The sequence below is a fragment of the Capricornis sumatraensis genome, chromosome X, assembly GCF_032405125.1.
Source record: "Capricornis sumatraensis isolate serow.1 chromosome X, serow.2, whole genome shotgun sequence".
Classification (NCBI taxonomy): Eukaryota; Metazoa; Chordata; class Mammalia; order Artiodactyla; family Bovidae; genus Capricornis; species Capricornis sumatraensis.
Genome location: NC_091092.1, coordinates 46,050,188 through 46,077,958, shown reverse-complemented (window position 1 = coordinate 46,077,958; position 27,771 = coordinate 46,050,188). Strand labels below are relative to the sequence as shown.

Below are 27,771 nucleotides of genomic sequence, written 5' to 3'. Positions count from 1 at the left end.
TAGTAGCGGTAATAGGCTTCTAGAAAGACAGCACAGTGCAGATTTTCTAAAGGAATAGAACTCCTCAAATGTGTTTCTGTTGGATCCTGGGACTGTACGTGATGGCATTTGTTGCAGAAATTGTTCTTCTCAGTTACATTTTTATTGGGCAGATACTAAAGTGAGCATGTATTCCCTATGTAACTCCCTCAAATGTAATACATTTCAAATCACATATTCTAAAAATGAAGAATATCTTACATAGATAGAGCACTATTCAAATCAAATGTATTCCATAGAGTACTTCTAGGAAGGGTGCTTCAAATCATTGGCTTGCCTTGCTAGACAAGGTATAAATTATTTAAACAAAATATCCAAGTGGATTAAAAAAAGATTATGAGGCTGCCATCATTTATTTGCAACCCATAGGATTTTCAGGGAAGGCTACTGATTTCACTTTTAAAGGAGTGGGTTTAAACAGTGATCTCCTTGAACAAATTAAATTGGAAATCTAGTTAAATTTTGTTTCCCTTGACCAACGTTTAGTTAATAACCTATGTGATGCCTTTGTTTAGACATGACTACTCCAAGCATGCATCAAATTAACAAAAGTACATGGCTAATGGAAACAAGAAGAATTGTTAAGTCTATAATGTTCGTTTTACATTTATTTTTTTAAAAATCACCCTATGAAACATTTTTAGGTCATTGATTTAGAAGGTATTAATGGAATGGTGAAGATCAATCTTTCATCTTTTCTTTTCAAGTCACTACTCATGTCCTTCATGTGTCAGAAGGATTAGAGAGATAAGACCAATTTTCTGGATTATTTAAGATGGATGGAAAAAGCAAGCTGGCATTTCATCATCAGTCTGAGCTAAGATCCTATATTTTTACTTATCATTGAAGTGTGATGTCGTTGAAACTACTTTCAATGTGAGGTATTTGTCAGAATATGCAGGAGATGGTGGCTTCCACCTTTAAACCTAACTTCCTCTTTAAAGACAGTTATGCGAAAAACACCAAGCTGTTTAATTATGTGGCCTTGTAGAAATACTATATATCATCCCTTTAATATGTAAATTACAAAGATCAGTATCATTCTTTCCGTTATATAAACTAGGAAACCCAAGGTTCGAAATACTTGCCAGACTTAAGTAAGTGAAATCAAGTGACAGAGCCCAGGGTCTTTTCCCAAAAGAACTCCTTGATCTAAAAGAATGTAACTGGAGTTGCATAAGCTACTCCAGACACTTGAATGCACAGACATTTTTCAGACAAACTGGAAAGTTCTTTTCTGTAATACTTTATAAGAATGATGATTCTTCTGTAGTATGTCAATTGAATTTCAAATCTGTCGTAATTGTAACTTTTGAATCATCTACCTAGCCAAAATAAATCAAAATTTTAATTTTAAAAGCACAGTTAGAATAATTGGATTAGCTCGGTGCTTTCATCTAAGTAGCCATACAAAAGGAAATGAGCTTTTTAAGGATTAGTTTCCCGCATGTGCTGTGTATCCTAGCTGATAGCTGTTGTAGTGAAGGCAATTTCTGTTCATAATTGCTGGTTGTATTTGCTCACACCTTTCTTTAAAGGAAACTTGTCTGTTTTGGCAGGCTCCCATTTTTTGCTCATTCTGAAAATGACTTGGGAAAATTACTTGAGTGCAGAAAATTTATTTTTCCTTCTTAGAAAAAACATCCCTCCCTTCTGAACACAAATACTGTGAAATCTAACTCTTCCGCTTCCCTAGGTGGCTTTGTCTCAGTGAGGTTTTGCAGTCACAAGTGTAACTTATTACACAGTCTGTGCTTTCATGCTGATCCTCAAGAAAATAAACCAACCCGTTAGGCATAATAAATATTTTACTTCCAGCTCATTTTAAAAACCTGAAGCAAATCAATAAGGTGAGATCTTCATTAAATTCTTCTGCTCTCTTCTCTAGAAACTGAAGAAGAAACAGGATCATCAAAAAGCTAGAGACATCAAATAGTTCAGGCTGTGATTGGTGGCATCAGAGTGGTAGTCGTAATGGGGCTTGGTGATTTCTTTCAGCAGGTGAAATACTAGAAAATAAACTGAATTTCTGTTGTGAATTCCCAGAGTAAACCTTCATAAAGCCCAGTCATTAAAGATTTGACTTCTTTAAGCATATAGCCACAGCCATAAAGTGAAAACTTCAGATAAAAAGTAGCTCATGTCACTCTAGCATCACATGTAATACCATTGTATCAATATAACACTGGGTCCAAGTTTTTAAATGTTGTCAAATAGATTGTGCATACACATGTGGGTTGAGTGAAAGCCTACTACCGGCTTTTTAGGGGTTAAGGCAAATGTCCATCTTTAAATCAGCTTTTTCTGGTGCCTCCTGGAGATAAATCTGTGTTAGGTTCTAGTAAGATCATTGAAGAATATGGCGTGGTAATAATATTGTAATAGTAGATGGAGTCATATAGATGCCTAATCTGTCAGTGATTTTTAATAGGTTGTGTTTATTCATAATAAATGGGACCCTAGGGAGTCAAAGATAAAAGCAAAGATTCAACTAAGTCTTTTCATTCATTCCTAAGAATCTAGTACAGTACCCTGCCCATCGGCCATCCATTAACCTATGCCAATTAATTAGCTTTGTTTTTGTTAAGACTGGTTTCCTATAATTCCTTAAGAACAAGGCTTCCTTCAGGGGGAACAATAGAAAGAAGTCATTTTACCAATAATTGGGAATGGAGCTCACAGTGCACACAGGTGATCTATAAATGCCATCGTTTCTGAAAAGCTTCAATAGGGGTCATTAAATACTCCACTGTCCGTCAGGTTAGGCCTCAGCAATGCCCGTAGCTGGGACTTTCTTCCTTTCTATGTATGGCATGTCCATGGTTAAGATGCCCTGCCATGTTCCCAAATTAGGCTTGCCCAGCCATCTCTGTTTTCCTGGACATTGTATCTTTTTTTTCTCCACCTGTCATTTTTCTTACACTTTAGTAGTGCCTCCATGGAGGATGGCAGAGAAGACTGTGTTTCCTATACCCCTGTCATTTTTAAAAACCATTTTTATCCTCCAACATTCAGCTAGTGACCTGCTGGCATCTGCCAGAAGATGTACTAGTGTTAGACCCACATGCTTCTCGTGACTGGCAATGTGGAATCACTATTCCAAGTGTGGTCATTCACCGGCTATCATGAGAATCCCAAGGTACGATGCTCAATCCCTCCAACAAGCTCGGGTGAACTCCTTTGGTAACCAAGAAATCGTGGCGCAGGATGGTTCTTATTCTCTGTTGCTGTTAGCTGTGAAAAGCCACTACAGGCTAGAGAAAGCCTTCTTAGAAAACTTCCCAAGGCAACTCAGCTCTTTTCCCTCCCAACATCTACGGCATTTCCAAATGAGATTCCCTCCTGTTGAGTTGAATGAGCCTTACACATGTTATCAAATATTCAGGGTTGTGACTGAGCCTCTCAAGTGGCCCTCAGGATAAAATGGCTGTTGAACCTGGGTCTGAGAGGCCTTTGCTGAACCGCAGCTCCTTCCCTGACTGGATAGCTGACAGTGTGTCGTCCAAGATCGCATAGGGCACTATGGTTATTCCTTCTTCAGTACTCACCTTGCCAGCAGTACTTAAGCATTTCTCTCTCTTGTTTCTTTAACCAGACTGTAAACTCCATAAACAACTATGTCTCGTCCACTGCTGTAGCCCTAGTGCTTAGCTTAGTGTCTCAACTTTTCATGCACATAGTATATGTTCAGTAAATGTTTGCTGAGTGAATGCATATTAATTATAGTTGTTCTTATTGGATACTAAGTAATGGTGTTGGACAGGGAGGCCTGGTGTACTGCGGTTCGTGGGGTCGCAAAGAGTTGGACATGACTGAGCGACTGAACTGAACTAAGTAATTGTCCTTTCACCATCATTATGTAATATTAATACTGATTGGCTACAATCTGGTTAGAGGAGCACCTCTAAAAGGCATTTTCCCTCTCAGGTAACCCTCACACTCGCAGATCGACCCTGGTAGCCCCTTCTTGGGCCATCTTAACCCTCTCTTTTTTTCACCTTTTCCACCTGCTATTGATTGTCTCACCAAATTATACACCTAATCTGAGCTCCTTTTTGTTTGCCTTTAGCTGGTTAGTAAGGATATATTTCTTGCTCTTTTTAGATCTTTAGTCCTTCTGCTTCTCTCATAATAGCTTCCAGTAGTATACATATTTCTATCCATCCATTATCCATCCATCCAAGCAGTAATCCAGTGATTTCCTGATACTTGGCAAACACAGTCCCTGCTTTCTCTGAGCTTAGAGTTAATTGGAAGAAACAGACTTTAAACTGTTAACAATCAAGCGCCCACTCAAGGTCCCTTTTTCACTAATGCCTGAGCACTAGCAGATGAAGACTATCATGATAGATCACCATTGCAGTGCAGCATTGAATAGTGTTTTTAAATGTGGACGTTAACAAAACAAAAAAGGCCTAGGAACTAGGATGTAGGCAAGAAGGTGCACTTAGATGCATTTTTAGTAGTCACCGTCCAAATTAAGCTCTTGGAATTCATTGCCTGGCAACAGGAGAAGTGGCTTCACTCCTGAAAAGCTGAGAAAGAGCAGAGGAGTGGGAGAGCATCCCAGAGAAACCCCCCAGGGATTTCTGAGCCAGATGTTTAACAACGCAGTGTTTCAGTTCTCGGAGGAAGACAGTCCTAACCTCTGCTCAAAGGATGACTGATTAAGGATAGAAAGAAAAACAGACTTTACCCCAGAAATGACTTTACTGAATTTTAGTACCTGCCACCACCCTATTTTCTGAACCAAACACCTAAACCGTCCCCACCCCCACCCTGGAAGCAGAATTGATGCAGACTGCAGACGCCAGTTGATTGTCAGCCCCGCTGTGACTTGTGCAGAGAAGTGACACGACTTGGTTAGCAGCTTTCACTGCCCCGATGTTTCATTCAAGCACAAAGTAATTGTGCTTTATATGAATGCCAGTGTCCCACAATAGTGCCTTTCATTCCTGAATTTAAAACATTCGCTTTAAAAAATTCTCTTCCTTATTAAGGGAGCCCTGTGCAAATCTTAACCTATTTAATCCTCCCAACAACCCTGTGAAGAAAGTTATTTTCCCTCATTTAAAGATGAAGAAACTAAGGCCAGAGGTCATAGTAGTTACCCAAAGTTACCCAGTTAGACAGAGCTGGGTTCTAATTTGTGCTCTGCCACTGTTTGACTTGAAAACCTAGTTTCTCAACCAGGGCACAAAGTTGCCTTAATATAGAACATTCAGTGAAGAAGAAAAGACTGGAAAGGACAACAGTTCTGGGCTGCTCTTTGCCATCAGCCTTTAGTTAGGATTGTTTATCCACTTTTCCTTTTCCCAGTGTGTCAAAATCAACAAGCCAAGACGTTTGACTAAAGTCAGCATATCTTAATAACCAGTTTCCATAAAAAGAACTGCTAGAGGCTTAATATGTATGTTGCTTTATTTTATAAGGTTCCAGTATCTAGTCCATTAGTTTATATCCAAAAGAGACTATCTCCCAGGGAATACAGCCAAACCTCTTCATTACACCTGGATCACGGCCCTGAACTTCTGCTACTGGCAGAACCATCCCAAGCATTTGGTTAGATAAAGTTCCTTCTGAGTCCATGTTAAACCAGGCACATTGCAGCGGCGTCCTGATGTTCACACTTGCTTCACATAGTCATGCTCGTCCAGTGAGTGAAACAGTGGTACGGTTTGCATTTATTGCTGTTGACAGATTTTGATGTTTATTTATGCAAAGTGGGTCCAAATAGAAACCATTCTTTTTTCCTTCTCCTTCACTTAATGCTTCCTTTCAAATTCTTCCTATCTCTAAACAACATCTAAAGTACAGCACGCCACAGTGGTTTTCCTGTTCCCTTGTACTTAATTAGCAAGTTGTGGCATTTCTTTCTTCTTCAACATTCCTCTGTCTTCAGAAATCCTTATCTTTGTTTTGGTCAGTGGCAGACAAAATGTGGTCCATGGCAAGGACATGAGATGTGGTCCCTTCTACACTGCACCTGTTCAGCCCAAGACGTCTGGGCTCTGTGCAGAGCAATGGAAGCACAAGTCACACCAGGTGTTAAACCCCCATGAAAAACACATCAAAGTGAAGCACTGGGTCCCTGACTAAACTCCTCTTGATATTTTACTGTTTTAATCTTTATTTAATGTATTTTAAATACACAAAATTTTTTTGAAATATTTGATGAAATCATCAAAAATAATAGCGTCTTCTTGAAAGACGTATTCTTCATTTATTCTTTTGTTCAGTACAATGAACTGACATTTCTAATATGTTGAGGAGATTGCACTTTCATATATTACTGAGATAAGCCCTTGAAATTTACTAGCCATCAGGATTTGCTGCTTTTAATGATTAATTACCAATTGGCATACTTTTCAAAGATGTTATTCTTTTTAGCTATTTCCTTTCATCTTGACCTACCCTTTTTTTTTTTTAATGAATAGCCTTTCATGTATAGCTCAAAAGAGTGTTAGTAAAGGTTTATTCTGTTTCTCTACATAGAGATGCTAGTTTATAATTATAATGCAACTCATAACCACAGTGAAAATGAAAGCCTGATAACTGTACCTCAAAGGAGCTGAAACATCATTTTATGACAAATCTAATTCCTTAATACTTATGCAGAGACCTTACTAATCTAGGCTGATTTGTCCTTTCAACTTTTCAGGCACCAGAATTCATCCATCTATTCACTCAGCACATTTCTATGGCATGAATACAGAGCTTGATGCACTGTTCCAGGTTCTAGAATACAACAATGAACAAAACATAGTCCCTATCCTCATGGAGCTTATGTTCTAGAGGGGTTAGACAGACAGCAGATATAAACAAATTCATATATAATTTGCTTTGGAGAATGAACAAGCAGGGTTTGAGGGACAAGGGTGTGCTGAGAGATAGGGACAACTTTCATGCAGGGTCATCAGGGAAAGCCTTTCTTTTAAGGTGGCATTTGATGGATGGGAAGGAAGGGTTCAGGTGAGTGTCTAAAGGAAAAAAACTTATTGATAGAGGTGTCCTCAAATTCAAAGGCCCTTAGGTGAAAATAGGGCTTCCCTGGTGGCTCAGATGGTAAGGAATCAGCCTGCAATGCAGGAGACCTGGGTTCCATCCCTGGGTCAGGAAGATCCCCTGGAGAAGGGCGTGACTACCCACTCCAGTATTCTTGCCTGGAGAATCCCCATGGACAGAGAAGCCTGGAGGGCTATAGGGGTCGCAAAGTAGGTGAGAATATGGTTGGCATATTCATGGGACAAGCTAGGAACCCAGTGTGACTGACATAAAGTGAAAACAAAGAAACAAACAAACAAAAAATGGGCAAGTGAGAGATGAGAATGGAGAAGTAGCCAGGATCAGATAATGGATGATTTTATTGTCCAAGGTAAGGACTTTGCTTTTGACCCGATAAGTGAGAAGGGAAGTCATTGGAGCATGTTGAGTAGTGGAGTGACACGATTTGCCTTATGCTGTAAATTATGCTGTAAATTAATGTTTTACTACAAGGACAACTTTTATGGCATTAGTGACCAGCTAACACAATTAGAGGATGCTCTGGAGGAATCTACGATCTCCCCCCAGTGCTCATGGACTCTGTTCCGCAGCTACAGATTGAACCTCAAACTTTAACCAAACATCATGGGCATTTGCTCCGAGGGTCACGATACAGGTGGCAAGAATGTGTTATTAGCCCATGCAATCTCATCCATACTGTGAAGAGGGAAGAAAAAAGAAAAAAAGAGTACATTCTTTTAACTCGGCCATCAGGAGTGCAGGAAAAACAACTCCTACCGAAGTGAGTCAGTGTATCTTCACAAACGAAAGCAAGTGTCTTATGCCTCAAATGATGGCTCAGTGGCCTCAAGGAAGTAACACACCTTCCTGAGCGCCTAATTTACTACCAAGCTGTGACTCAGGCTCAGGGAAAATTGATCCTATTATTGCTCATTCAAAATACAGTAAGCAACTGTGGATACTCATTGAGACTGTTTAGAAGAGCAGAGAGTTAACGTTGCTAAAAAGATAAAATGTAATCTGCAGATCTCACACAGACTTGGTGTGTACGTCTGTCCTTCCTTGACGGGTTGCTGTGTGCACCCCATCTCTGCTTTCTCATTGGAGCCACATGCGTGATTTGAGGTGTTGGTGCAAAGGTAAACTCCAGAGTGCTGATGGCTTCACATCTGTTTGATCTGTTGCCCCCTGTTTCTTTCTAATGCTAGAACAGTCGCAAATATTGTGGCAACTGGGCAAGGCCTATGGAGCCACCCCAAAGCTCTGAGATTTGAAACTCTGCTAGTGTTTACTCAAAGGAGTATTTGTACTGTCTTTTTTTTTTTTTTTTTTTTGCTCTGCTGGGTCTTAGTTGTGGCATGTGGGATCTAGTTGCCTGACCAGGGATTGAATCTAGGTCTCCTGCATTGGGAGCTCAGAGTCCTAGCTACTCTACCTCCAGGGAAGTCCCTGTACTGTCCTTTATTCTGGTCACTTAGCTTACAGCCTACCTGTTTGTGCCTTTTCCTTATGATTTTCCCACAAATACCTTGCTTCTGAAACCATTCTTTCAGTAGATCAGAATTGCAGAAAGTATAACTTCAATGACACCAAAATGTGTTTACAGCATATTGTTTGTTGCTGGTGGTTAGAGTACTGGTAACCTACTGGTAACTGTGGAGAAGGCAATGGCACCCCACTCTAGTACTCTTGCCTTGAAAATCCCATGGACGGAGGAGCCTGGTAGGCTGCAGTCCATGGGGTCAATAAGAGTTGGGCATGACTGAGCGACTTCACTTTCACTTTTCACTTTCATGCATTGAAGAAGGAAATGGCAACCCTACCCACTCCAGTGTTCTTGCCTCGAGAATCCCAGGGACGGGGGAGCCTGGTGGACTGCCGTCTATGGGGTCTCACAGAGTCAGACACGACTAAAGCGACTTAGCAGCAGCAGCAACCTCGCCCTGCAGGAAGGTGGTTTAACGACGGAGCCTTGTTATCTTATATTGGCATATGATGTACAGTATCACTTGCAGTTGGTTACTAGTTTAAATTGACTCGAGTTTGGCTAATCATAGAATGTAGGGATTCTGTGTTCCTTGAGGTAATATCACAGTGGCAACTTTGATCGTTCTGGTGTGATTCTGAACGATTTGTTTTTACGTGTCAATATAAGCTATTGCCATTCTAATCTGTACCTTGACCCAGGATTGCCACAATTTTTGAGCGATTGGTGACTCCTTAGCTGCTGCTGCCGCTGACAGTAGAATATTTAACTATAACAGATTAAGTGACTAAATGAATCTTTTGCAAATGAAATAAATGCTCAATCAGATTGTCATAGTGGGAAGAATGCACAGTAGGTCTGTATCTTGCTTGGCCACTGTAGACTACGGAACTCAATTTTGACCTGTTGTCTCTCACCATAAAAACACACCTTGGGGCACTGTATGAGTTCTGATTGCAGCTCCGAAAGTCCTCTTTGGACAACTGTTGGGGGACAGCAGCTGCTCTGCCAAAAGTACTGAAGCAGCACGAGTATCAGCATCTAGTTTAGGAGAACCAGTGCACATGGCAGCCGCTCAGTCTTCATTGACCTGAAGGCATATAACTCCCATAAAATGATATGTAAGACAGTCGGTCTTCATACATTGTATAAAGATGTTGTTCAGAGAAGCTCTGACTCACTAGGTGAATCATACATTGGGATTTGGTATACACATCAACTCCTTGCCAGGGCCAGCACTTTTACCTGCTTTACCTGGAGAACAGTATCAAGTGGCTTGGCACAGGTGAACGTGCTTTGTTCGATATGAACCAGCACGTATTATTGAACGTATTCTAGCCTTTCCTGAACAACTGGCATGTGAGAGTCAACCAAAGAACAAGGGTGGGGTTTTTCCAGTAGTAGGCTTCAGAACAGAGAGGAAATGGATCCATGACAGGCCCAAACTGAATGTTGAACCCACACAACCCGCTCCCTGAAGACATCACTTGAGCAGAAAAGGATGTACATGTGGTACACCCTATCTCCCTTCCAGTCCTCAACGGTTGATTGTCATCAGAAGTCAGCATTTAACTGGTTCTACTGGAAGCTCGGTGAGGGAATTTCCTTCTGAGGACTGTGATCTTCTCTTTCTCTTGGGGAAGGAGTGTCATTTGCAACCTCCTGATGCAGAGGGATGTGGTAGGTAACATTCTGTGGCAACATCCCAAATGTATTCTCTCTGCAGGTTTAAGAAAAAAAAGAGACACAATCCAAGTGGTGATGTGATTCATGAATAGAAGATGCAGCTCCTAATGATTTGATGATATGATTTATTGTGCCCCATTCACATGCACTTAGAAGAACCTATGTATGGAATCGGTAGGAGCCATAAAACTAAATCCAAATATATTGTGACCATTTAAAGTTTTAGCCCCCTTGATTGTTTTTAATATATACAGCAGATTTGCCAGTATAGATTTTTCATCACCAGCCATCTGGTAAAAATTAGTATGAGATAAATAATTTAGCTTCCTTCTGTTCAGATACAATTTCATTACCCTTTTCCTCGATACTGTGAAAAGTCTTCAGAAATAGTCAGTTGTAAAGTGCTTTTGCATTCCGGCTGAAGCTGAGCCTGGAGGTTTCTGACATGCTGACATTTGACTCTCTTTTTGGCCTCCAGAAAATTCCATACCTGAGGGCAGCCCCTGCTAAGTCACAGGGTGCAGAACCAAGACACAAGGTGGCTGGGATGTTCCAGAAGTGCAAGACATTTTCTTTGAATTTAAAAAATAAGAATAATGCAGAGCTTAAGAAACTCAGGAGAGATTAGTTATATATTCCCTGTGACGCAGTAATTCTCTCTAATCACAGTGAATATCCCAGCCTCTAAAGCATACTAATTGGTTTGGAGGAGATATTTTTCCATTCATAAGAAAAATCTCTGCTCCTTTTGGTCCTGGCCTTATTTCTCCAATCTGGCTGGAGTTGAGGAATCTTATGCTAGAGTTGTAGGAACACATGTGTGAGATTATGGAGGGCCTTGAACGCCAGGCCAGGGAGTTTTGGATTTTATCCTGTAGGCAGCAGGGAGCCATTAAAAGATTTTAAACAGGAGGAATGTAAAAAATAGGACTTGATTTGGATTCATGTTTAGTATAAAAGTGCAATGATAAGATATATTAAGGGAGTGTTATGGTTCTGTTCACAGCATGAATATAACTGGGGAATTCATCTCTACTAGCTGTCTAGTTCAGCTTTTACAGCATGCAAATTTTCAGGGCCAGCTGTAAGAGCTTGATGGTAAAAGAACAAAGTAAGAATTGATAATGTGAATACAATTGTAAAGAAAGGAATTTTGGTGGTCAGGATCACTGATAACAGAATAATAAGCATTGTAAAGGGTGACTGTAGAATTATTTGTTATTTTGTTGTAGTTCTTTGAAATCACTTCTATGCTATATAATTACCTTAAGTTTTAAGTGTTCCCTGCAGGGATAATTTATGTATTTTGCATTATCATGCAAATACTTTAACAATCTACACTGTTGAAAATGAAAGCTGAAAATTATTCCAAATAGATCATGATTGTGCAAAGCTTATGCAATATTAATCATCTTGATATATTCTCATAGTTTATACTGTATCCTTGCCTTGTGTTTTCAACTCCAGTAATACTTAGGTAACAAATATTTGAAAATTGAAATTGCATATTTTGATAAAGAACTGTAATTTGCCTATTTCAAAATTGAATGACATCAAAACCCTTTTAAAAAATTAATCTAAAAATGCTGCGGTATTTCAGGAAATTTAGAACAGACCAAATTTAATTTAATCTAAGCTACTGAAAGCTCATTTATGAATTGTAGCTGGATACTCAGTCTAAACACTGCTGTAAAGCGTTGCATTTTCCGCCATGGTTTCTCTCAAACCATAGTATCAGGTGATGAGGAGCATAAACAGCATCACAGGTGACAAGAGTTTGGTCATAAATAGGGAACCGTTGTCTTGTTTACTGTGCCATAGTTACATATCTGAACATTATGTCCCTCTTATGAAAACATAATTCACTTTATGATAACATCATTCATATATCAAAGTGTCTTATTTTAATGAACTTTATACTAATCCTGAGTTTCTCCAAAGACCTGGATATCCTTTTTCTTTTCCTTCAGAGATGGATGTGCTTTCCACAGAGGAAAATCTCTATGAAAAAAATAGGTTTATTTGTTTATCAGGCTCCTCTATAGATGCTGACTTTACAGAAGAACAACCTGCCCTGGGTGGCTTCTCAGATTTTACCCTGAGGTCTGAGCACAACCTGGAATTTGGACAGGAGACAGATCTTCTCCAACAAGAGAGATGGCTCACTTTCTCACCCTCCCCCTGTACGGTGGGAGTGGGGGTGGAGTCAGGATGGGGAACGGCAGGCATTTCTCAAAGGCCTCAGGATTATAGAACTGGGGGAAAGAACTCACCGCCTTAACTTTCTCTCTTCTCACTTCTTGTTGTTTTTCTCTGTCTCTTTGTCTGCCCCGCTCCCACTTCTCTCTTTATGTCTGTCTGTCTCTTGAGAACATACACACAGACACAGGACTCCGATCAGGCTGATTTCTATTTTGCTCTACCAGTTACCCACCTCTGCACCTAAAGAGGCAGAAGGCTAGTGTCAGTAAAAGTTCTCTGGGGTCATCCCCTAAAACCTCTGAGTATAGACAGGTCCCTGAAAAGAAAAGAAAAGCAGCACCCAAATGTACTGAAATTCAGACATGAATATTTCGCCATAGAAGAATCAAGTTTTCATGGCATAAACTAAGAGAATGTTCCATGGACACATTACTTGAGATCCATGGGATGTTGCCTGGCAGGATTGACTTTGGCTCTGAGTTAAAGCTCTTCCTTTCCTCTGCAGCCCAGGGCCAGTTAGCACTACTGGGTCCTTGGTGTTTTTCAGCTCTGGAAACATCTTAGAGATCAAGTTGCCTGAAAATAAGGGTCTCTCGCACGTCAACATGGCTTCCCAGGTGGCTCAGTGGTAAGGAATCCATCTGTCAATGCAAGAGATGTGGGTTCAATCCCTGGTTCGGGAAGATCCCCTGGAGAAGGAAATGGCTCCAGTATTCTTGCCTGAAGAATTCCATGGACAGAGGAGCCTGGTGGGCTACAGTTGCAGAGACATGACTGAGTGACTGAGCACACACATACACACACACATGTCAACACGGGCTACCTTAAACAGATTCCAGCTTTCTCTAGAAGGAGTTGCCTCCCTGCTCTGGATTCATTCTCTAAATGAAAGTGTGAAAGCCAGATTTCAGTGCATTAATATCTCTGGTTTCATTTCTTCAACTGTAAAAAAAAAAAAAAAAAAACTACCAAATCCATTGTAATCATTACCTTTCTTATTGTCATCATTATAAAACTGTCCCTTATCTGTCACTCAAATGTCATTAACTATTGAAGCATTTGTAGAAAACTGTTAAAGTAGGTGCTGCTTAAACATAAGGAGCTATTAGAGTTTTCAGGATTGTTGTTATTAGTAACCTACATGATGAAAGTGGAACTAGCAAAACAGTGGTTTAGAACAAAAGAAGGGGAATAATCATGTTGCACTTTTGTGGCATAGTAATTAAAGTGAGATGTGTAAATGTCACTTGGCCCATTAATACTGAATTATTTCACAGATCTCTTTACTATCATGCAGATTCACTGATACACATTACAGTAATTCAAATTTTAGAATCTTAAGATATTTTAAGCCCCAAATGAAAGATGCATACATTGTCACCCTTGCAAAGGAATCACTAATGAAAGGAGTTCTCACCCATATAGTTCATGTGTAACTGGAAGCTCTGTGAGCTGGGAAGGCACTTCTCTACTCCCAGATCAGTTTGAAGTTGGGATGGTCGTGGGCAGGAGACTGCATTCACCTGTCTATCACACGAACAGGAAAGTAAGGCAAGGCCAAGGACCCCATAGTCTGTGAGCACCCCCATGTGTGCTGGCTGCTTTCCATGCTCTCTGCAGTCCTCCTTGGGAAGCACGTGTTGCTATTCTCCTCTTAGAGATTCAGGATCAGAACCCAGGTCAGCTGCCTGAAGTCAGAAATCTGGAAAGTTGATGTGGCAGGTTCAAAGAGAGCTCTGTGATGTTCAGAGAGCCAGGACACACGAATAGGAGTAAAGACTGACCCTTCAGCCAACATTGGAACTGTCCATTTAGAGGAGAACTGACATCACAGCGCTTGTCTACACAGTGACTGTTGGGGTGAAAGGGTGCACTTGCAGTGGAGTTCAGAAGGGAGTGGCTTGGTAAGGGCTTCTTTCCTGTGGTTTTTCTCCCTTGTGAGGTGGGAGAACTCCTCTCTCAGGCCACAGGGAGGTCATTCCATTCTGAAGCTCATACAGAGACCTGCTGTTGAGATTAAATTAGATCATTATATAGGCAAAGGGACTTCCCACAGTGCTCCGTGCACTGTAAGCTCTCAGTAAGGAGTAGTTGAGAATGGATTCTTCCATCTAGGTCTTCAGTTAGTGAATAACCGTACCACTCAGACTCGTGGTAAGTGACTGTCACAGGCATCCTTTCATTATCTCCTTTCAAGGGGCAAATGTTAGTGGAAATGCGTTCTCGACGTGGAAACAGGACTCTGTACACTTTCCTATCCCCAGAAGTCGTTTGTAGGAGTTATATGATGTGGTCGTCCCATAGCCCTCTACGACATCTTTCTCATCCTTGGTTTATAGATGAGGCCTTTGCACCTTGCCCTGTAACTCCAGGTTTTCTGATTTGCAGTGGAAAGCACACATTAGTGACTTCCTTCTGAGCAGAGGCATTGCTTTGCTACCTGTGCAAGAGAAAAGATAAGAAGTCTTCTTTGAAAGTCTTTGAAGAAGTAGACTCCTGGCTATTGTAAATGACTCTGTTCTGCAGAGACAGACCCTATCAAATCTAACTCAACCACTATCCAACACAAATCAGAATTACCACCCTCACAGTGGCCTGCGGCACTAGAACAGGCGCCTGATGCACCCACCTGGGTACAATTTTAGTTTTAATAGGCCACCTACCTTGCCAGAGTTTTTTCAGTTGATCTATGCAGAAAGAACCTTTCTTCTTTGCATGACAGTTTGTTGGATGTCTAGGGAAAGTTTTCACAGTTCCCAGGCTTTGAACATTTGGGCAGGAGCTTGGAAGAGCTATCTAAAATACAACCTATAATTTTATTCTCTTGGTGACTACAAATACTTCCAAAGTCATTCTCTTGCTGATGGGTTTAGATCCTGCTCTGAAGACGCCCCAGTGGCTCAAACGGTAAAGAATCTGCCTGCAATGCTGGAGACCTGGGTTCGATCCCTGGGTCAGAAGATCCCCAGGAGAAGGGAACGGCAAGCCACTCCAGTATTCCTGCCTGGAGAATCCCATGGACCGAGGAGCCTGGTGGGCTACAGTCCATAGGGGTCACAAAGAGTCAGACATGACTGAGTGACTAGCACTTTCAGTTTTCTTTCTGAAGTTCTTCTACAGAAGAATCCTGCCACAAATTAGAAAGCATCACAGTAATGGAAGCTAATAGTCACAGATTAATTCCAGTAACCAGCCAAAAGACAGGAAAGTTTATTTTTAGAGATCATATCTGATATTTGATTCCCCTTTCAAAGCACATAAGGTCAGCCCTGCTGATAAGAAAAACCAACACTGCGAGTTAATACACATCATAGACAAAAAAAGTTGGAGAAAGTTACTTACTTTAGAGAAGTGTTCTTCACTTGAAAAAAATGGTTTTCCATGCACAGATTTTTGTTCAGCAGTAAGATTTAATCTAGTAAGATTTTTAAAGAAACTATGATGGCCACATAGTCTCTGTAATATCTTATGTAAAATGAAATCTCTCTTCTGCTACCTAATTGGATTCCAAGCCAATCTGTATTCTTCTGCAAGGCTTGGACCAGATTGACACTGTCTTGGACCAATCACTCAGCCCTGGAGATGTGTGGCCTATCCCACTTCTTCATCACAAATCTCAGCAAGTTACTTCCATTTCAGAATGTACCTGCTGACCAGGTTTGGAGCTGAGTGAGGCCTTAGGGTCTTTTTTTTCTCTCTCTTTTTTCTGAAAGAATCATTATTTTTAATCACAACAGAAATCACCCTTCTTAGGCTCTGTAAGCGATGCAGTGTTTTTGTTTTGATTCCTGCTTTATTCTAGCTTATTTCTGTGTATTTTATAAAACGAATTGTAGAATTCAATGTTTCATGAGACTGCTCTACAGAAATAGATGAAAATCTAGAGCAAGCCAATACAAAGGACTCAATGAACTGCAGGGTGGTCATATCTGCATCCTAATTCTGTTTATACAAGCCATTGCTTGACAATCTCGTTAAAATTTCCTTTTTTTTTTTTTTTTCATTTTGTTTGTTAAGAGTTGAAGAAAGGCAATACTGGGGTGCCGTATTTTGTGGACTCAACATAGGGTCAATGAAAATGTCTATTAGATACCATGGAATACAAAAATGCTACTGAGAAGTTTCACTATAACCATATGAGGAAATATAGTCCCATGTACATATTCTTAATTATGATTTGTTTCATTGCAAACAGTTGCCAGTTAGCACGTGTACTTTGAAGTCATTCTGTGACGTGGTATTTCACGAAGCCTATTTTTCAGTACTTCATCTCTTTAGTGCTGTGGCTTGAAGCACTGCAGCCTTTTCAGCCGACTGCAGACCAAAATGACAAATGGAAGGAAGCAAAACAGTTTTCAGGGAGCCAAGCTTGGAGGAGAACGCTAAACACCGAGCGTCATTCACGTGCAGTCCTTATTTTGGGCAGAATTGATCTCCTTCCATGGCAATAAAACAAATATAGGCAGATCCTTTCTTTAGAAATTGATTCCAGAGTACAGAAGAACCTTGAAAATAAGAGAATGTATTTATTTTGCCTTGGTTTTCTGGGCATGTATTATCAGAAGTAATCACACATTTCATGTTTATGGGGCTTTACAATTCTCAGAGCTTCTTTCACATACATCAATCTCATTGCCTCCTCGTCCAACCATCCAGTAAGGTCAGCAGGACTGGTCCCCACCCCACCTCCTCACCTTTTTACAGAAATCAAGTGAACAGAATTTAGTTGCAGCGTTTAGCTGTTTGCAGAGCCAAAGACCAAGAGTATGAGTTTAATGCCTATATCTTGATTACCAGAAAATCTCTTTATTCTTGGAGCTTCAGCTTCGGTTTTGTCTTTATTAGTCCCCCTTCTCTTCCTCCCTCTGTCTCCCTCCCTCTGTCCTTCCCTTTCTCTCTTCCCTCTCCAGTTTTTTAAATTGAATTTATCTGTAGGCTGCTTTCCTCCTTTTATCACCTACTCCTTCTGCCCTGGCAGGCAAGTTCTGACTTGTCAGTCTCTCCTCTCAGACAGCCCTCTATTCATATCCCACCACGTTTAACCCTTTTTTGGACCTGTATAAGCTATCTCCCAAGTCCTCTTCCTATGAAATTCCATTCTTTTCTTTTCTTTGTTTATTTCATTAGATATATATTGATCATTGACTCTAAGCCAGGCCCCATGCTCAGAGCTGCCCTCAAGTATCCCACAGTCCAGGGGATATTTGAGTGAACAAATCAAACTCTGTTTATCATGAATTAATAATTTTGTTTAGCTACAGTGCACTGGCTAAGTATTGATTCCCTCTTCCCCAACCTCTCCCTTCCCGTGCTTTGATCTTAGTAATAATGAAGTTCATTCACATCAAATATACCCTGGGAGAGAACATCAAAGTCCTGAATATAATAATTAATCCTGGATTTTGAAATCACCGATAGAAGGGAAGCTTATATAGAGAATATAGGTAGTTATGGGGTCACCCCCTATGGGTATAATGTATATTTTAGATTCTATTTTGTTTTATTTTTTTAACAGAGTTGAAAATCTAATGTTAATCTGCATATTATTTTCATGAGGCTGGGGAATAATTGACACACACAAGTCACACCTGTTTGTATAACCTGCTAACTTTAAATCTAGAAAATTAATTGTCATCAGAACATGACTGAGAATCAGAAGAGTGACCCTTGCTCTTGGCTGCTGCTGCTGCTGCTGCTGCTAAGTCCCTTCAGTCGTGTCCGACTCTGTGTGACCCCATAGATGGCAGCCCACCAAGCTCCCCAGTCCCTGGGATTCTCCAGGCAAGAACACTGGAGAGGGTTGCCATTTCCTTCTCCAATGCATGAAAGTGAAAAGTGAAAGTGAAGTCGCTCAGTCGTGTCCGACCCTCAGCGACCCCATGGACTGCAGCCTCCCAGGCTCCTCCATCCATGGGATTTTCCAGGCAAGAGTACTGGAGTGGGGTGCCATTGCCTTCTCTGCTTGCTCTTGGCAGTAATTGTTAAATTAATTGGATCGTCAGGCTACTGAAAATGTGGCCAGAAGAGAGGAGGAAAAGAGAAGGAAGTGAGAGAAGTAAAGGGCAAGATAGGTTAGTTATGTTTCTAGAACTTGCTGAAAAGAAGAAATCAGGTTTTATTGAGTTCATTTTTTAAAGTTTCTTTAAATGCCCACTCATCGACCTATAAACTGTTTTTCTGTGTTCTATGATGCCAAAATGTGACATGTGAATAGAACAAAATTTATGGAGACACATTCATCTCTACCAGGATTTGTGCAGTTCAGATGGAGTCTATATATGCAAAAACTTTTATTCAGTGTTCACGCTTTGTTCAATAGCTTAGGACCTTCGTGTTGCCATTTTATGTATGGACAACCTAAGGAGACCCTGCTGGTCTCTTGAGATCCAAGGAAATCAGCACCGCCCTTTTAAAAAAGAGTTCTTTTGAGAGAAATGTGTTCAAAGCATTCACGATATTCCTGGCAATCCTCAAAGCCTAGTGAGGTACAAACTCATGTAGAACACTTGCCACCCTGTCAGTTGGTAGCATAGCTGCAAGTACAAAAGCTGGGGGCAAAAGTATGAAAATGCTGCTATTACGGTGTGTGTTTGCCAAATGACTTTTTTTTTTTAAATGTGGACCATTTTTAAAGTCTTTATTGAATTTGTTAGAATAATGCTTCTGTTTCATGTTTTGGTTTTTTGGCTTGTGGGATCTTAGCTCCCCAACCAGGGATCGAACACATACCCGTCAGATTGGAAAGTGAAGCCTTAACCACTGAGAGAAGCCCACCCCCCACCCCCACAGTGACTTCTTTTCATCAAGAAGGCACCTAGCCGTGGTGTGTGCACTGTGGTATTGTGGACGTGTTTAGCACGTGGAGATAATGTACATGATATACAGATGGTTTTGAGCTCTTGCCATTTGGGTTATGGCTCTACTGGAGAAGGGCATGGCAACCCACTCCAGTATTCTTGCCTGGAGAATTCCACGGACAGTGGAGCCTGGCGGGCTACCGTCCATGGGATTGCTAAGAGTCAGACTGACTAAACACTTTCACTTTCTTTTTTTTTTTTTCTTGAAATATCTTTTGTCAAGGCAGGATACAGCTTCACATCCCCTCTTAGAGTGATGAGGCCCTTAGTAGGCTCCTTCCGGGAAGCTACCATCACAGCCCATGCTTCTTCTGACCTCGCTCCAGCTCTAAGAGGCCAGAGAGCTATTTTATCCCCTCCATCCTGTGCCCTTGGTGCCAGAGGCAACTCAAGGCACCAGGGTAAATTGCTATCCCAGGTCCAGAGCCTTTCTTCTGGGACAAAGTTGCTTTCTAGCACACCATTGGATCTGGGGGGCTCTTTGCGTATATCCTGCATTATTGATTGCATGAATCCACTTGATTGTGGAAGTCTAATCTGCCCCACTGAGGGCAGCTGACCGTCACCATCTGTAGCTCTAAGTATTCTCTAATATGCTTTATTGACCTGATGTTGAGGGTTTCAGATATTTTCATCTTATCAGTGGTAAACCTTCAAAGAACTATTTTGCCCTTAATAGTGAATAAATTGGTTAAAAAAATTGTACTGTTAGATTTTGCTCCTGGATCTGTTCATTCTGCAAATGAACATTTTTCATTCTTTACTCAAAATATAATTACAGTCATTAACTGGTACGGATTCTGTGAATTAAAAAGTTAGGTAATCACTGAGGAAAAATCTAACCTTGAACTTTAAGGGGAATAGAGAGGATGATTACAGAAAAGAGAGTTGAGAGAGATTGAATTTTGTTTTTCACAGTTATTCCTCTGAACCTTACTAACATTATTCCTCTGAAATAAGTATAGATATGCAAGAGAGGTAAACAACTTTTAAGAGAAATCAATGCATGAAAGGTTAGAAGACATAAAGCACCTTTTCTTTTGTACTCATGCCAAGTAATTTCTTCGTGACTGTGCAGGGAATGCTTGATGTCTTTTTAATTCATTTATTATGATAGCCAGTATTTATCTAATGCCTATTCAATACAGAGTACAATGAGTGCTGCCTCTATTTCGTGCCTACTAAGTGTCAAGGCCACTCTGGTACCTTTTTTCCCAGAGCACTAATAATCATCTCCAGATCAATCAAAGATTGATTGCTTGCCAGAGGTCTACTTGTTATTCTGTGAATAAGGCTTCTCTGGTTAGGGTTCAATCCGATTTCTGTTATTTCTGTGAACCACTGCCGAGACACAGAGATGTAGCTATACCCCTCTTCCCTTTGGTAGCCCTTCCTGTGTTGGGTGGGATGTTCACATCTTTTTACATTTGATAAAAATCAAGGCTCTTCTGCCTACTCATTTCAGCACTGGATAAAATGACAGTGTCACACACCGAGAACAGAACACTGCTTTGGTTGCTTCAACATTCTTTTTTTGGCCTCATTTTCCTCTCTCTCTACTGAGTTCTTGAGTCCAAATTTAGTGGTGATGACTAAGAAATTGCCAGGATGTGACAGAGCATTCACTTCATTGAGTCCTTCCTTGCCATTTTCCAATAGTTGTAACAATTGCCAACTTTTTTTTTTTCCTCCGCATGTTGGAGGTGCCAGTATCTGTGTAGTATCTGTTATTCCGAACAGATTCGAAGTCACACAAACAGGATTTGTCCCTGAAATGACAGCCTCCATCTACATATAGCTGATTTCATTCTGTGGTATTCAGGAAATTCCCTGCAGACTTCTTCCTGGGTTGATACCTCTGAATTCCGGTGTTTCCAGTACATCAGTCTGAACCTCTGCAATGCAAATCCTGTAAACCAGCAGTCCCCAACCTTTTTGGCAACAGGGACTGGTTTCGTGGAAGACAGTTTTTTCCAAGGACAGGGGTGGGGAGGGGGCAGGGCATGCTTTCGGAATGATTCTCCTAAGAAGCGCACAACCTCGGTCCTTTGCATGTGCAGGTCGCAGTAGTCTTTGCCCCCCTGTGACAATCTAATGCTGCTGCTGATTTGACAGGAGGCGGAGCTCAGGCAGTAATGTGAGTGATGGGGAGTGGCTGTAAATACAGATGAAGCTTTGCTCGCTCACCTCCTTCTCTGCAGCCCGATTCCTAACAGACCACAGAGTGGTACTGGTCTATGGCCCAGGTGTTGGGGACCCCTGCTGTAAACAATAACTGAATGGTCTGCTGTGTGCTAGGCAATATGATCAGTCACTGATGGCAGACAGGCAGATTCAGAAATAAAAGACAAGTTCCTTGTCTTCCAGAGCCAAGCATGCACATGTTTGAGCCACGGGGCCATGCCAGAGATGGAGATAAGAGTTCCTGGGAGCACAAATACAAGTGTCATCAGTTCTGATTTCAGTCAGTTCAGTTCAGTTGCTCTGTCATGTCCGACTCTTTGTGACCCCATGAATCGCAGCACGCCAGGCTTCCCTGTCCATCACCAACTCCCAGAGTTCACTCAGACTCAGGTCCATCCAGTCGGTGATGCCATCCAGCCATCTCATCCTCTATTGTCCCCTTCTCCTCCTGCCCCCAATCCCTCCCAGCATCAGAGTCTTTTCCAATGAGTCAGCTCTTCGCATGAGGTGACCAAAGTACTGGAGTTTCAGCTTTAGCATCAGTCCTTCCAATGAACACCCAGGACTGATTTCCTTTAGGATGGACTGGTTGGATCTCCTCGCAGTCCAGGGGACTCTCAAGAGTCTTCTCCAACACCACAGTTCAAAAGCATCAATTCATCAGCATTCAGCTTTCTTCACAGTCCAACTCTTACATCCATACATGACCACTGGAAAAACCATAGCCTTGACTAGACGGACCTTTGTTGGCAAAGTAACATCTCTGGCTTTTGAATATGCTATCTAGGTTGGTCATAACTTTCCTTCCAAGGAGTAAGCATCTTTTAATTTCATGGCTACAGTCACCATCTGCAAAGATTTTGGAGAACAAAAAATAAAGTCTGACACTGTTTCCACTGTTTCCCCATCTATTTCCCATGAAATGATGGGACCGGATGCCATGATCTTTGTTTTCTGAATGTTGAGCTTTAAGCCAACTTTTTCACTCTCCTCTTTCACTTTCATCAAGAGGCTTTTTAGTTCCTGTTCACTTTCTGCCATAAGGGTGGTGTCATCTGCATATCTGAGGTTATTGATATTTCTCCCGGCAATCTTGATTCCAGCTTGTGCTTCCTCCAGCCCAGCGTTTCTCATGATGTGCTCTGCATAGAAGTTAAATAAGCAGGGTGACAATATGCAGCCTTGACATACTCCTTTTCCTATTTGGAACCAGTCTGTTGTTCTATGTCCAGTTCTAACTGTTGCTTCCTGATCTGCATATAGGTTTCTCAAGAGGCAGGTCAGGTGGTCTGGTATTCCCATCTCTTTCAGAATTTTCCACAGTTTCTTGTGATCCACACAGTCAAAGGCTTTGGCATAGTCAATAAAGCAGAAATAGATGGTTTTCTGGAACTCTCTTGCTTTTTCAGTAATCCAGCGGATATTGGCAGTTTGATCTCTGGTTCCTCTGCCTTTTCTAAAACCAGCTTGAACATCTGGAAGTTCACGGTTCACGTATTGCTAAAGCCTGACTTGGAGAATTTTGAGCATTACTTTACTAGCCTGTGAGATGAGTGCAATTGTGTGGTCGTTTGAGCATTCTTTGGCATTGCCTTTCTTTGGGATTGGAATGAAAACTGACCTCTTCCAGTCCTGTGGCCACTGCTGAGTTTTCCAAATTTGCTGGCATATTGAGTGCAGCACTTTCACAGCATCATCTTTCAGGATTTCAAATAGCTCAACTGGAATTCCATCACCTCCACTAGCTTTGTTTAGGAGGCATCATATATGATTTCAGGAGCAGTCATATTTGAGCTCAGCCTTGAGGAATGAGAGGAAAGCCAGTTGGTAGAGAGATCCAGGAAATGATGGGAATGGGGTTTATAAAGGCACAAAGGCACAGACTGAAGGCATGGTAACGACTACATTGTGGAGAATTTTAAATGCCACAAGAAGTTGTCATTTTACTCTAGGAAGGCTAAACCAACATTCTCTGCAATCCTGCTCATCCCCAGAGAACACGTGGAGACTATTTTAGTCATATTTCTTTGTAGGCATACCTTGGCTTTCCCTGTGTTGAGAATTCTACAAAGAGGAGTGTTCACAGTCCATAAATAGAACGCTTTGGTTCCTACCCTGTGATAGTTGCCTTCAAAGTACATTGCTTCTTGAGTAGGTTGAATTTGTGTGAGTCTTCTGAGTCTCTATTGAGTATGCCCCTAGGCTGAAATTATCCCAAAAGATGACTCTGTTCCAGGCGCTCTGGAAGCCAGATGGAAGAACCAGTGAAATTACTGAGTGAAACAGATTTTGTGGATTTCCAGAAAAAAAGAAAAGTGTTCAATTATTTAACATTAAGAAAAAAAGCCGCCTCATTTGAGGAATCTGTCTCTCTTTGCTGAAGTGATTCTCTGATACTGTTGCTCAGATAGTATACTTTGCTTGGAATGCTACCTGACATGAAAGTGAAGGAAGGTAGGACCATGGAGGCATTGTTCAGAAAGGACAGGTGTCCGAAAAGATTGCAACATTTTATTGCAAGGTGGGTTTTTTTTTTTCAAGTTTTATCAAAACTTATTCCTGATAAGATCCCAGCAAAAATAGCAAGAATCAAAGGGCATCTTTGGTGTCACTGTCCTAGGAAACTCACTTAGCATTTTCCTCATTATCTTGGACTCCAAGTGGACCCACTGCTACCCTGCAGATTGTTTAGAGATTAAAATATGCTGTTCATTTCATTCTGTCTACAAATGGATATTTTACATAGCTATTTATTGTATAATGCACATATTGCAAAGCTTAAAAGAAGGTTTTCTGGTTTTGTTTGTTTTCAGAAACAGTCTGTTGGGTCAGGAACCCTTCATTTGTATGGGGAAGTCCAAAGAAAACATGATCACGTACATGGCAGAAAATCAGATTGTCAGGTTCAAAATCCCCTGGGCTGCTCTCTCATGTCTGCTTGTAGAATTACTGTAAATTCCTTGCTTTTATATTGATTTGTGTGAAATGTTACTGTAAGGCTAGGATGGGGTGATGAGGGACGTTTTTTTCTGTTTTTAAGTCAAGGTCCAATGATCTGAAAAAAAAAATCAGTTTAGTTTATCTAAAAGTGAAAGTTAGTCTTTCTTAGTAGCATCTCTCTAAAAATCTAGGCATTCAGCATTGTAACACTGTAACACAGATTTCAGCCTGGGGTAATTGAAAATTATAGCATATAGTAACTGGACAATCTATGAAAATTAAGTACAAGGATGAGATGTTTATTTCTCATATTTAATCTTGAAAGGAACAAAGCTCCATGTGACAGTGTTACGCTTCTCTCTTCAATCTTTGGCTCCTCTATTTATCCAATACATTACACTTACATGACTGGTGCTCATTTTTCCATTACCTTATTACAAAGAGAGCTAATAATTGATCAGTAGCCCTTGCACTTAGGGCTTTTTATAAAGCATCACGTGAAATGTTATATATAGTCTCGGTTTCCAATGATAATAGTTTCTGCTGTTAAAATAGAATGCCAGTCATAACAAGCTTTAACAAAGTATGTCCTAAACTTCTGAAGGGCAATACCATATGGTTCTCCATGAAATTCATAGCTGTAAATATTGAGCTTTTGTTTATTTACATTTCTTGTAGGAACATTTCACACCTGAGTGCAAATTCAAAGAATCGGTGTTTGAAAATTATTACGTGACATATTCATCGATGATATACCGTCAGCAGCAGTCAGGCCGAGGGTGGTATCTGGGTCTGAACAAAGAAGGAGAGATCATGAAAGGAAACCACGTGAAGAAGAACAAGCCTGCAGCTCACTTTCTGCCCAAACCACTGAAAGGTAAACCTGAGAGTATAGCAGCTGTGGATGGAGTGAGTATCGGTATGGAAACCAAGCCTTTATTTTGAAAGTGGAACATAATCCTTCCATCCTGAGGCATTTATACAAAAATTCGGTAAAATTTTACACTTAAAAAGAACATTAAAGCGTTGATGGGAACATCTAATCTCCTGATTGGAGTTGACCAAAAAGTTTATTTTGGCCAAATCCTAATGAACTTTTGGCCAACCCTATATCTACATATGGTATATCTACATGTGGTAACACCTTACTTATGTGGAAATAGCTTAATTGCTAACTCAGGACAGCCAAGAACCTCAAGGTATGCCAAAATAGTTAGAAACACAGATGCTCAAATGCGTGCACACTTAACACTTATTGGAAACCTCCTTGGGCCCAACAGTATTGTCCCAACAGTTTTCATTCACAGTTTTGTTTTTCGGTCATTATTAGCAGCTTGGTGGCAAATGAGAGGGCTTCCATGGTGGCTCAGTTGATAAAGAATCTGCCTCCAAGGCAGGAGATGCGGGTTTGATCCCTGGATTGGGAAGATTCCCCTGGAAGAGTGCATGGCCACCCACTCCAGTATCCTTGCCTGGAGAATTCCATGGACAGAGGAGCCTGGTGGGCTGCAGTCCATGGGGTCACAAAGACTTGGACACAAATGAGAAACTAACACACACACACACACACATACACAGAGCAAGTGAGAAAGTGTGAGGGATAGGAATAGGCTGCAGGAGGTAGGAATGACAGAAGGAGTGAGACACAGTGGAAAGGGGGTAGAAAATCCAGACAAAGCATAGCAAGCCCTTCAAGAGGTTACTAGCCCGAGGTTAGAAGAGCAGTTTACCAGAGGGGCAGTCTGCCCAGTCAAGTCAGCACAGCACCCTTTGACAGCAAATTTTCTGGACCGAGATTACTTGAATCCACCTGCAATGCGGGAGACCTGGGTTCAATCCCTGGGTTGGGAAGGTCCCCTGGAGAAGGGAAAGGCTACCTGCTCCAGTATTCTGGCCTAGATAATTCCAGGGGTTGCAAAGGGCCGGACATGACTGAGTGAGTTTCACTTTCACTTTTCATATAAAACCATCAGTGATGGAAATAAGGCATTAGAATTCTCTACACACCTCTGTACCAAGACTGGCTTTTGCTTCATCTGGTCCAGTTCACTCTCTGCTGAGTCTCTGAAAGCAGCATTTCTCAGGTTTGGCCTCCAGCAGAGAAGTCCAGGGGGTAGAAGGAAAGCTGAGGGCCAATGTGATGGCCTCTGATGCCGTGTCTCTGTGCTTTGTAGTGGCCATGTACAAGGAGCCGTCTCTGCATGACCTCACGGAGTTCTCCCGATCTGGAAGTGGGACCCCGACCAAGAGCAGAAGTGTCTCCGGCGTGCTGAACGGAGGCAAGTCTATGAGCCACAACGAATCAACGTAGCCAGTGAGGGCAAAACAAGGGCTCTGTAACAGAACCTTACCTCCAGGTGCTGTTGAATTCTAGCAGTCCTTCACCCGAAAGTTGAGATTTGTCAATGACGTTTACCAAACAAACAAGGCAGAGTTCACTATTCTAATCTGCCATCAGACCTTCTCATCCATCCAAAAGCCCCATAATTTAGATCGAGCTTGTGCAAAAAAACAGTGCCGAGCCTGATCAGTGAACTAAATCTGGGAGAAGGACTGCTCAATTTTCTCATGATCTCACCTCTGCTTAGGGGAAGACAAACCAAAAACATTTCACAGCACTAATGCTGATTAAGAAAAATTTGCTCTCCAACCAAGACAATTGAAAAGACCACCATTGTTCTTCAAAAACAAACAAAAAAGAAAACAGAACAAAATTAACTGCTTCCGTGTTTTGTAGGGGCAAACAAAATTCTGTGAACCGTGTTGTTTTTTTGGCTTAATGTTTTCTATCTATGCTTGATTCATATGTATTCTTTATGTTGCAATTTTATGATTTCTGAAATTCAATGGTTCTATTGACTTTCTGTCACTTAATCCAACTCAACCAAATTCAGGGTTGAAGCTGAATTGGCATCTCAGGCTCAAGGTTCTTGTGATTTTACCATTTTTTCCCCTTTAGATTCGTAGTATTCTGGTCAAGTTCTTGTGCTGTACTTTGTGCGTAGAAATTGTGTTGTGTTGTCAACCCCAGTCAGTAAAGATTACTTAAAAATAAAGATCATCCTCAAGTGTAGTTTTCTCTTAATTCCATTTGTGTTATCATGTTAAACTATTATTGTGGCTTCTGGTGTAAAGACAGTAACTGTGGAACTGTGATGTTGTCTTTTGTGTTGTTAAAATAAGAAATGTCTTATCTGTGTACGTATGAGTCCTCCTGTCATTGTATTTGGCACGTGAATATTGTGTACAAGGAAATGTCAAGACTGGTTACCCCTAAACAACATATACTTATACTTGCTTCTGGAAAAGTGTTTAAGACTTAGCTAGGTTTCCATTTAGATCTTCATATCTGTTGCATGGAAGAAAGTTGGA

At 41.1% G+C, this 27,771-nt stretch overlaps 1 protein-coding gene across 2 annotated transcripts in view; it reads left to right on the top strand.

Annotated features, from left to right (window-relative positions):
• Positions 1-26,710, top strand: part of FGF13 (fibroblast growth factor 13) — a 220,586-nt gene extending 193,876 nt beyond the window's left edge. For both annotated transcript variants that reach the window (XM_068962355.1, XM_068962354.1), the window contains exons 4-5: positions 25,078-25,276; positions 26,574-26,710. In XM_068962355.1, coding sequence (XP_068818456.1) covers positions 25,078-25,276; positions 26,574-26,710 — 336 coding nt within the window. The remainder of the gene's footprint in view (positions 1-25,077; positions 25,277-26,573) is intronic.
• The last annotated feature ends 1,061 nt before the right edge of the window (positions 26,711-27,771 follow it).